Genomic DNA, 10,666 nt, shown 5'->3' on the forward strand with positions numbered 1-10,666 from the left:
GGAGGTCCTGGCACTGAGGTAGAAGTCTCAGTTTTCTGCTGCCACCTTCCAGAGAGCCAAGAGAACCCACTCTTGCCTTCCAAGGAATGTGCCCAAAAGTTAGAAGAGTTGGGAAGGTGACTACAGTATGCATCCATGAAGAGCTCTCTGGGATCTAATCATGTCTCAGCTTTGCCACTCATTAGCTTTGTAACCTTGGGCCAGTTACTGAGTCTCTCTGACCATAAGTTTTCTCATCTTGTTTAAGAGAATAAGAACGCTGTACTGAGCTTCCATTGTTTTTTTCTGAGTGACACCCAGTTCCACTTCTGCTAACAGTGCCCAAATTTTGCTTTCCCTATTCCCAGTTGGGAGAAATAGGGGTGTGGGAGGCATGTTACTCTAGCTAGCCAGTGACATGCTCTCTGGAAATTAATCTTCAGTGGGATAACCCAAAGATTAAATTGCACTGGAGCTCATTCATCTAGAAGAAGCCCTGACAAAAATGTTGCTGGTTTTTGCTCCTCAGACAAGGAGCCTTCTCCGCTCCTGACTAGTTATTTTATGACGAGTTCTGCTTCTCCTTCATTCTGTGAGCTCCCACCACAACCTGCCCCACCAAATCGAATAATTTCCTTTTTGCTTAAGTTCATTAGAGCTAGTTTTTATTGCTTACAACAACAAACAACAACAACAACAACAACAACCCCTAATTGATCCAAACACCTACCTTGCAATGCTGTAAAAATTAAATGATACGAAGTGTGTCAAGTGCTTAGGCCAGTTCTGGCAGCAGTGCAAGCAGTCAGTAAGTGGTGACAGTTGTCTGTAAGTCACCACTCGGGGCAGGGCACAAGGAGGGAGAGGGGAGCTTGTTATCGGTGTGCATTCCACTGAGAAAAACCTTCCCCCAAGAGATAGAAGGACAAACAGAAGGGAGGGAAGTCCAGGCTATGATATGCTCGTTTATTCCAAATGTCTTTATTGAAACAGAATGATAGAGCAAGAAATAATGAGGTCTGGGTGGATGTCTTTGGGCGCAGGATGGAGCCCAGACCCAGTGGTTACATTGTGGAGCGCTCTCCCTGTCCCCTGACTCTGGCCAAGGAAGTGAATGCAAAGCAGCAGGGAGGAGGCAGGGTGGGGACGGCCCTCTGAGCTCTCCGCGATGGCTGGCGTGAGGTGCCTCTGAGCCTTCTGGGCAGCCCTGCCTTCCCTACTCAGTCTTCCCGATCTTCTTGCCACCTTTCTGTGTGGGCCAGCCTCCCGCCAGGGTACTCAGAGGCCGCTCAGAGGGCAGGGTTGGGGGTGGCAAGCAGCGGGACGTGGTCACAGCGGGTAGGGGGTGGCTGCCGCAGCAGGGAAGGCCGGCGACACAGCTCCCCGTCCCGGAGCACCTCGGGCAGGAGCTTGCGCTTGGTCTCCGGGAGCAGCATAATGCTGAGAATGCAGAGGAGGGCGCAGGCCGCCAGCACCACGTGCTGCAGGAAGGCTCCATGGCCCATGTGGAGGCGCTGGGCCGGGCCGCTCAGTCCTCCAAGCGCCCCTAGAGCCATGATCAGGCCCAGGCCACGGCCCCTTGGGGGAGACAGAGGAGGAGCTCAGCCCACAGCTGTAGCCTTGCTGGGCCCTTCTCCCGCAGCCCCCCTCCTCCAGCCCGCAGGCCCTGTCCTCAGGGGTGGGGTGGGGGAGCGGGAGGCGGAGGGGCCCGGCTCTGCCCCTGGGGGCACCCCTGCTCTCACCGGACAGTGGTGGGGATGACCTCAGCAGCAAGGAGGGTGCTGAGGATGGCGGCAGCTTGGGAGGAGAAGAGCCCAAGGACAGAGAAAGTGGTGATGGCAGCCTCGTTCAGATCTGCAGGAGCAAGAGGGATGATATGAATGCAGGTGGGGAGGTCAAGGCTGGCCTAGTCCCGGGTGTCATCCCCTTGGCTCTCTGTTCCCATGGCTGTAGCTGGGCAGGCTCTGGGCATTCAGTAATTGACTGGGAGAGCAGATGGGGCTGTGGGGCCAGGTGGAGGCTCGTGGAAGAGCTGGGCAGGGTCTGGGGCTTGTCTTGGGAGGCCTGTGCCAGAAGAAATGGCTGTGCCTGTCTGAAGCACCTCTGTTGGGGTTCCCTTGTTGAGCCCACACTGTGGGGAAGGTAGGATGCTCACAATCCCACAGGCCCAGCAGGACCAGGGAAGCAATGCCGGTAAGGGTCATGGAGAGAAGAAGGATGCCCCGGCGGCCAAATCGGTCCACGGTGACCCCCAGGAAGACACAGGCCAGGGCTGCGGTGCCGCTGGCCAGCAGAGAGCACAGGTAGAAGTCCGATGGGCTCCCTCCTCCTCCCACAGGCTGGTAGCAGTGGCGAATGGCATGGGCAATGAAGCTGTGAGAAGGGGTGGGGAAGCAAAGAACAGAGTCTGAATCCCCTCCCGCAGCCTTCCACAGTGCTGATGGTCCTCCGCAGGGGTCCTCGGGCCTTCCCACCCAGCCAGCCCCCGTTCCAGCTACTGGCCAGACACCCAGGCTCACTTGGTGAAGCCCAGGATAAGCAGATTTTTCCAGATGTTGCGGTAGTTGAGGAGGGAAGCGAAGGAAAAGGAGGATGTTGCAGGGAGAGGGCAGGTATTCTCCAGGTCTTTGGGAGAGAGAGAGGAGCTGTCAGAAGAAAACCCTGAGATCCCAGGATCCTCCCACATGGGTGGTGGGGACCCTGGGAGAAGGTGGCACAGCTACAACCATGCAGAGGGCACCATCATGTGTGCAAGTGAGGCAACACTCACAGGGATCCCTGTCTCTTACCCTGCAGGGCCTCCTGGGCCTCCTCCCCCAGCATCTGCCCATGGGGCCGGTTTCGCTCAGCCAGGATCCTCAGCACAGACTGAGCCTCCTCAATCTGCCGCTTCACTATCAGCCACCGTGCGGACTCCAGGAACAAACCAGGCCAGCTGGGGGCAGGGGGGAAGGGGTATACTGTGAGGCCTCCCTTCTCCTGATCTAGGGGTGGGAAATGTGCACCTCTGAGGGACTGGGGCTGGGGTAGGCCTGGACCAGGGGTAGTTGGAGAAGAGGAGGGGTCTCCGGGCTAGGGCTAGTTTGGAGGCAGAGATGGGAATTGCCAGATGACAGGTGAAGGGTAATACTGACCCATAAAACAGGAAGAGGATGCAGGGAGCGGTGATCATTCGCTGTAGGAATCGCCAATCCTTAGAGACAAGGGCCAGGCCCAGGAACAGGAAGTGCCCTCCCACCCCCACCAACTCCCCTGCCAGGGCCACCCGAAGCCTCTGGGTTGGGTCGCACAGCTCCAGGCCTGGAGATACAGCAGGGGTGGAGAGAGGAGAGGGAGGCCAGGGAGGAAGAAGGCATAAGAGAGAAGAGGAAAGAGGGAGGGAGGAGGACAGAGAGAGAGGTCAGACCCAGAGTGGAGGCTGCAGCCATTGCCTCCCTTGCTAACCTCTGGGTGGCAAGGACTGGGGAGATTGTTCAGCCCTCTCTCCTCTCCTGCTCAAACCTAGGAGGGCTCTAGGGCCAGAGTCCCGGGTGAGTGTTCAACATTTCCAATTTATAGGCCCTTTCCCATCAGGCCTCTTATTTGACCTTCACATCAACCCTTGTCCAAGGTCACACAGCTAGGGACAATCCTTGTCCCTGGACTTACTGCTGTCAGGGGAATAGCACCTTATTCCCCGGCAGCAGTAAGTCCAGGACAAAGACTTTAAAGATTGTCGGGAGGGGGAGATAGGTGTAGAGAGAAGCAAGAGCCCTGGATTCTTCAAGGGAGCCTGGGCAGAAAGATAGCTGAGATTCTAGGCAGCTGAAATGTGGCCTAGGGGGCAGTGAGGATGGCCTGGCGATGCAGGCAGGTAGGCATGAGACCCAAGGGAGAGAATTCTGGGAGGGTGCCACTTACGCATCAGGTAGACACCCAGGTCAACACCGGCAAGCAGAAAGCCCAAGAGGAATCGGAGGGCCATGACGCCTGTGGAGGAGCCTGCAGCAGCCCCTCCTACTCCACAGGGGCCCACCAGCCCCAAGGTCAGCAGCACAATCCCGCGCCGGCCAAATCTAGAAAGTGGGAAGGGCTTCTGGTCACCCAGACTCTCTGGTGGTGGGAAAGTTGCTGGGTAAGACCCAGCTGCACACTTCAGAGCTAGAGGTATGAGAATGAAGTTCTGGGAGCAAGAGTTGGACAGAGGCTTGAGAAGATGGGGAGGGATGGGGACCATGGGTGGGTGATGCCTGGCTACTGGGCACTGGGGTGTGGTTGTGGTTCTTTAAGAGGTGGGAACATTGACTCTTGGGCTATTGGTCAGAGATTAGGGCACTTGTCAATGGATGTGACATCACTCAACAGAGGGGATGGGATATTACTTAGGGGATTTGGGACCATTCATCCTTAGGAACAGAGCTAATGGTCAGTGGGCCTGGAGCTTATCTTGCTCAGACTGTTCAGAGGAGATGTGGGAGGGGGGTTCATTGATATACGGAGTTGGAACTATTAACCTGTGGAGGGGAGGCCATTGGCCACTTGTGCATGAGGATACTACTGGTCAGTGAAGGTAAAGCCAATGATATTAGGGGACTGAGTAATTGATTTTTGGAGATGAGGCCATTGGTCCATGGAGGTGGGACATTGGTCTATTAATACATTAAGAATGGTCAGGCTGGGCGCAGTGGCTCACACCTGTAATCCCAGCACTTTGGGAGGCCGAGGCTGGCAGATCACGAGGTCAGGAGTTCAAGACCAGCCTGACAAATATGGTGAAACCCCATCCTTACTAAAAATACAAAAATTAGCCAGGTGTGGTGGCACGTGCCTGTAGTCTCAGCTACTCGGGAGGCTGAGGCAGGAGAATCGCTTGAACCCGGGAGGCAGAGGTTGCAGTGAGCTGAGATTATGCCACTGCACTCCAGCCTGGGCAACAGAGCGAGACTCCATCTCAAAAAGAAAGAAAAAAGAAAAAAAAGAAAGAAAAAAGAAAGATCAGTGGGGACATAGACACGGGTCTATTAATCCATAGGGTAGGACTATTGATCAGTGGGATGAATCTATTAATCCATGGGAATAATCAGTAAGGATAAGGTCACAGACCAGGGGAGATGAGACTATTGGTAAGTGATTATGGTCACTAACTATGAGTTAGTGAAGACATGGTTACTGATTCTTGGAGGCTGGGCTATTGATCTTTGGGGATAAGACCATTGATCTATGGAGATGAAGATAGGGAGCCTCTGGTCATTGGAAAAGGGGCACCAATCTCTGGGAGTTAGGCTATTGATCTAATGGGGTGGGGCATTTTTCCATGAGGATGGGCTTATTGGTTAATGTGCTGAAGGCTACAGATTTTAGGAGACCAAATTATTGATCTTTGGGGATGAAACCATTGTTCCATAGGAATGAGGCTACTGGCCTGTGGCAATGAGGCCACTGATGCATAGGGATGGGCTATTGACCTGTGGGTTTCGGATCATTGGCCCATAGAGGTGTGTGACTATTGGGCAGTGAGGATGGGTATTGATTTTAAGGAACTGGACTATTGAATGTTGGGATGGCTTTGATCCACAGAAGTTGAGTTATTAATCCACTTGGATGGAACTGTGGATCAATGGGGCTGAGTCTAATCGGAAGTTTAGTGCAGTGAGAGCATCTGGTCAGTGGTGAAGGTGACCAGAATCAGAGACGAGATTTTTGATCTGTGGGAAGAGTTATTGGTTGCTGGGATTGGGTTGTTGATCTCTGGAGGTGAAGCTACTGACTCATGGAAACGGGGATTTCGGTGAGAGGATCTCAAAGCCCTGAGGATCCATGAGGGTGTGACTTCTAATCTATGGGCTATTCACCTACAGAGGGTTGGGTCATTTGGTGGCAGGCATGGGACTGTGGGTTATTGGGTCTGAGGATATTGTCTTTGGAGATAGTTAGTTGACTTGTAGGGGAGGGGTCGCTGGTCAGAAATGGGGTAATTTGTGAAGTTGAACTATTGATCAGTGGGAATGGAGCTGTTGGTGTTTAGGAATTAACATATTGATCTTCAGGAATGAGGTCACTGAGATGGAGCTAACAGTCCATGTGGGCTGTTAGTGGGGATGAGACTATTCTCTTTGGAGATGAGGCCATTGATTCACGGATAGGGGGCCACTAATTAGTGGGAATGGGACTAATAGTCCATAGAGGTCGAGTCATTCCCTTGCGCGGAAGAGGTAGGGAAGGTGTATTTCTTGATGGGGAGTGAAGTTGAGACATGGATAGACCATTGAATAGAAGTCCAGAGAAGACTGCAGAGTCCAGCGAATCGTCTTCGACCTCCTGTAAACGCCCGCTGCTTGGGTTAGCTTCCCTAGCACCCCCTCCTTTCTACCAGCCCTGCCCCCACGACAGCCCTCACCTGTCTGCGGGGTAACCCAGGAACAGGTAGCCGGAGGCAAAGCCCAAGATGAAGAGGATCTGCTCCAGGATCACCTGCCAGCCCAGGTCACACACCAGATCCCACTGGGGATGTGAGAAGGGTGCAGCGGGCGTGAGGCCCCGCCCTCGCCGCTCTCTGCCCGCCCCCAGACCCGCGACCCGCCTGGCCGCCTCACCTGGCCGATGGCGTTGGTGGTGAGCACAGGAAGGCCATTATAGTCCCAATCCTTGAGGCAATGGTTGAAGTCCGGCGGGGCGAAGCCGCTGCACGAGGGGTCGGTACTGGTGGCGACACGGCTGGCGGCGCTGGCTGCTAGGGCAGCGCTGGCGACGCTGATGCCGCTGGCATTGGGAGGCTGCTCCCAGCCAGAGGCATTAGGGGGGAAGGCCCCGTAGTGGCAATGCAGCGGGGGCGCCAGCGTGAAGATGGGGTCCGAGGCCATGCCCAGAGCCACGAAGAGCACCGGCAGGCAGCAGAGGCCGAGCTGCAGCTGCTGGCCGCCGCCCAGCGCCCCCACCTGGGCGAGCAGCGCCTCAAAGCTGAGGGGGCCTGGGGGCACGGCCAGCGACAGGCTGCTGCCCAGTCCGTCGCCGCCCGCGTCTCCCTCCCCCTCCCGCTCGCGCTCCCGCTCACCCTGCAGCTGCTCCGTGGGCACCGCATCTCCGAGGGTCCCGACCTGCTGTTGGGGGGCAGGGGGTGGCAGGAGAAGGGTGAAGCGGAGGAAACCGCAGAGCAAGGGCAGGGGGCGGGTGGGAGGGAGGGCTAGGAAGGCAGTCAGGGGCGGGGGATGCGCAGGAGGAAAATGCCAGGCGCTCCGCGGGGGCGGGGGTGCTGGGAGAGGATGGCGTCGCCACCTGGGGCTCGGGCACTTACTCCGTTGGAGGTGGGGGTGATCTCTACAGTGTTGTCGATTTTGCCGCCGCCCCCGCCATTGGGCTCGGGGGTCCCGGTGGCCACCCGGGGAGCCAGCTTGCCGACCGCAGGGCCCCTGCCGGCCCGCGCCGAAAGGATGCGCTGTCCTCTGGCTCAGTTGCGCGCCGGCTGCCCGGACGCAGACAGCTCGAAGAGATCCCGCTCTGCAGCTCTGCAGCCGCGGGCGCCTCCTTGGTCTCTGCGATCTCTGCGCTGCTTTCCCCTCCCCTTCCTCTAGACTCTCCTCCCCTTCCCACGTCAGCAGAACCTTCGGTCCAGACTCTTCGTCAGAGAGAGGAAGGGGGGCCAGGGCCCAGGGGAGGGAGGGAAGGGGGGCTCTGTCGTCTCTTTCCTGGGTCTGCGGGCCATTGCGGTAAAAAAGAAAAAAAGCTGAAGGATAGTAGCTAGTCCAGGCAGATGCCAGAGATTCTTCCTCTGCTTCCAATCATTTGCCATCATTCATTCATTCATTCATTCACCCATTCACTAATCAGTAAAATTTAAGTGTCCACTACGTTCCAGGACTTGCACTAGACTTTAAGGATAACAGGGTGGACAAGTTCCACTTTGGAGACCTTTACTCCAGGGAGACAGACATGTAAACTGGCTATTACAGTACAACTTATGCATATGGAAGACTGTCTTGGCCCTGTATCAGCCCTAGCTTCAGTCCTCTACAAGGAGACCACTTTCTTGGGTTTCATCACTCCCATCCTGTTTGAATCTCCATTTCTCAACAGCATTTGGCACTGTTGACCCCTCTTCCTCTAAACACTCTCTTCCTTTGCTGCTGAGTCTCTCCTGCTCCCCTTTTCTCCATTGCAGAAATCGTCTTCCAGCTCATGGCATTGGTGCTGAGCATGGGCAGGCCATTATCCTCCCGGTTCTTGAGGCAATGAATGAAGTCCAGCGGGGTGATGCAACTGCAGGAGGGGTCTGTATTGGTAGTGATGAGGCTGTGGTGCTGGCTTCTAGGGCCATTCCCGTCTGTATCATTTAGACACCATCGTTCAGTGTCTGGAATCCTCACAGACTTAGTCCTACGCCCTCCTCTCATCTCACACTGTCTCCACCTTGGGATCTTACCTATGCCCACAGCTTCAATCACCACCCACACAAACAATACAAACCTGACGCCCAGACTGACATCTCCAGCTTCCACCTCTGTTCTGAGCTCCAGACCTATGAAGCCACCTCTTATTTGACCTTCACCTTGGATGACTCACAGGGACCTCAAACTCAATATGTTCAAGACCAAATTTTTGCTTTTCCCCCATAACTTGGTTGGCTTCCACTGCTTTTTTCTGCAGTGAATGGCACCCTCAACATCGCATTGTGGCCAAATGCTCAGGCAACAGCCTTTAGAGCTTTATCTTCCTTATCCATGTTGAATCCTTTACAAAATTCTGCCCATTTTACTTCCTCAGACATCCCACATCTCTCCATCTCTACCACTATTAGTCAAGCTACCTGTTGCAAAGACCACTTTAGCCCCCTAATTCCTAACTGGTGTTCAGCATCTGCTTTGTTTATACCTCCTTACCACCCATATGTCATTTATAGTCAGATAGAATGATCTTTTCAAAATACAGATCTGATCATGTATCTTTCCTGCTAACCAGCCTTCAGTGGTGTCTCCTCACTTGTCACAGTGAATATTAAAAATCTAGATACCTCATACATGGTTCTACATGCCTGGTCACATGCTGTCTGTAGTTCCGTCTCACTTCTTTCCCCAAACTCTCTGCACTCCAGCCACAGACCTTCTTCTAGTTTTCCCAGTGCCATGAAGCCTTTGAACAAGCTGGTTCCTGCACCTAAAAAGCTTCTTAGTCACATTTTTCTCACCCTTCAGCTCTCAGCTCCAACATCTTTGCTACACAGGAGTCTTCCCTAACCTCTAGAATTGCTACTCAAAGTGTGGTTCATGGACCAGCAGCATACCTGGGGGCTTGTGAGAAATGCAGAATCCAAGCCTCACCCAGACCCTTGAATCATAATCTGTATTTTAACCAGATCTCCAGGCATAGGTATTATACATTAAAGGTAGAGACACACATCTCTAAGAGATTTGTTACCTGATAGGTACTTTATTCTCTAATCCTAGGTAAGGGCTAGAAAGCAGTGTTCTATCATTTTCAGCTGGGAAATCTTTCCCCCTTCTCTCCACTGAACCACACTTTTAACTTGTCTCTGTTCAGAAATTTTCCACATATGGGAAACTCTTTTCTTCAGACAGGGTCTCACTGTCTTACCCAGGCTGGAGTGCAGTGGCTTGATCACAGCTCACTGCAGTCTCCACCTCCCCAGCTCAAGCAATCCTCCTACCTCAGCCTCCTGAATAGCTGGGACTACATGCATGTGCCACCACACTTGGCTAACTTTTTGATGTTTTGTTGAGACAGGGTCTCACTGTGTGGCCCAGGCCTCATACTCCTGAGTTCAAGCCATACTCCGGCCTCAGCCTCCCGAAGTGCTGGGATTACAGGTGCGAGTCACTGTGTCCCTCCGAAACATTTCTTTGCTAATGCATCAAGCAGCCTCCTACCACTTCCCCTCTCCCAACTCATTTCAGCATCTTTTCAGGTTTTACTATGGTGCTGTATAGCCAATATTCCTTGGGGATTTATTGTCTGCATCCTTGTGTCTGTCCTGGAATAATAATCACTTAATTTATACATTGTGGGGCTGTTCACATGCATTTTCTTGTTAGGTCCTCACAATAACCCTGTAAGACCATTATGATCATGCTAATATTGAAGATGAAACCAGGACTTCAGAGGGACTGGCATGATTTACCCATGGATGCACAAGTACATGGCAGATCAGAGACTTGAATTGAAACCTCTAATTCCAGGCTAATCTCTTGAAATTCTGTTTGGAAGATGATGGACAATAGATTTCAACACATAGGGGTGAATTTTATTGGCCCCAGAATCTGACAGTGCATTTTTCTTTGAGAGTGAGATGAGAAAGGAACCTAAAGGGGAGGAGGCAAATGTGCAGGGGTGCCAACAGACTATGATTATGCTCCCAATCCAGTCATCATGCCATGGTAATATCTTGGGAAAACAGAACTGAAGCAATTGATTTGTAGCTTGGATGTTTTCCCTTGTGGTAAATGGCTAGCGTGATCTATCTAAGCCATGGTCTTATCAATTTCACCAAAGTCCTGAAGACTGACCTTTCAACACATTGCATTCATCTGCAACCGCGGATCCTCCAGAAAATGGTTTGTCCAGAAGGATGATGAGCAGGTCATCCTGAGATGATCTACCTGGGAAGCCAAGTGAAAAGGCCTATACCCTCTTGGTGTCACCTAAGGAAGAGGGTGCCTAGACTGGCCAGCAGCAGTCTCCAGTTGGCCAGAGCTATCCT

The 10,666-nt window shown here is 53.3% G+C and overlaps 1 protein-coding gene across 2 annotated transcripts; it reads right to left on the reverse strand.

Annotated features, from left to right (window-relative positions):
- Positions 1–938: 938 nt before the first annotated feature.
- Positions 939–7,520, reverse strand: SLC22A17 (solute carrier family 22 member 17). Of its 2 annotated transcripts, none has more exons than XM_034937301.3 (10): positions 7,250–7,520; positions 6,552–7,052; positions 6,356–6,459; positions 3,880–4,034; positions 3,114–3,279; positions 2,769–2,914; positions 2,499–2,604; positions 2,081–2,352; positions 1,722–1,833; positions 939–1,557 (listed from the first exon to the last, which is right to left on the reverse strand). In XM_034937301.3, the coding sequence occupies exons 2-10, from the start codon at positions 6,816–6,818 to the stop codon at positions 1,269–1,271; spliced, it is 1,617 nt and encodes a 538-aa protein (XP_034793192.1). In that variant the 5' UTR covers positions 6,819–7,052; positions 7,250–7,520; the 3' UTR covers positions 939–1,268. The 2 variants fall into 2 exon arrangements, with proteins under 2 accessions (XP_034793192.1, XP_054953322.1); XM_055097347.2 differs by having other exon boundaries at positions 2,135–2,352; positions 7,250–7,518.
- Between the last annotated feature and the right edge of the window lie 3,146 nt (positions 7,521–10,666).

The sequence above is a fragment of the Pan paniscus genome, chromosome 15 (genome assembly GCF_029289425.2).
Source record: "Pan paniscus chromosome 15, NHGRI_mPanPan1-v2.0_pri, whole genome shotgun sequence".
Classification (NCBI taxonomy): domain Eukaryota; kingdom Metazoa; phylum Chordata; class Mammalia; order Primates; family Hominidae; genus Pan; species Pan paniscus.

Bases quoted from the DNA above. Each gene is read 5' to 3' on its own strand.
- SLC22A17 (XM_034937301.3), bottom strand. From the start codon at position 6,818: ATGGCCTCGGACCCCATCTTCACGCTGGCGCCCCCGCTGCATTGCCAC. The intron at 6,460-6,551 runs GTGAGGCGGCCA...TCACATCCCCAG, and splicing joins CCACCAACGCCATCGGCCAG to TGGGATCTGGTGTGTGACCT. The intron at 1,558-1,721 runs GTGAGAGCAGGG...GTCTCCCCCAAG, and splicing joins GTCATCCCCACCACTGTCCG to GGGCCGTGGCCTGGGCCTGA.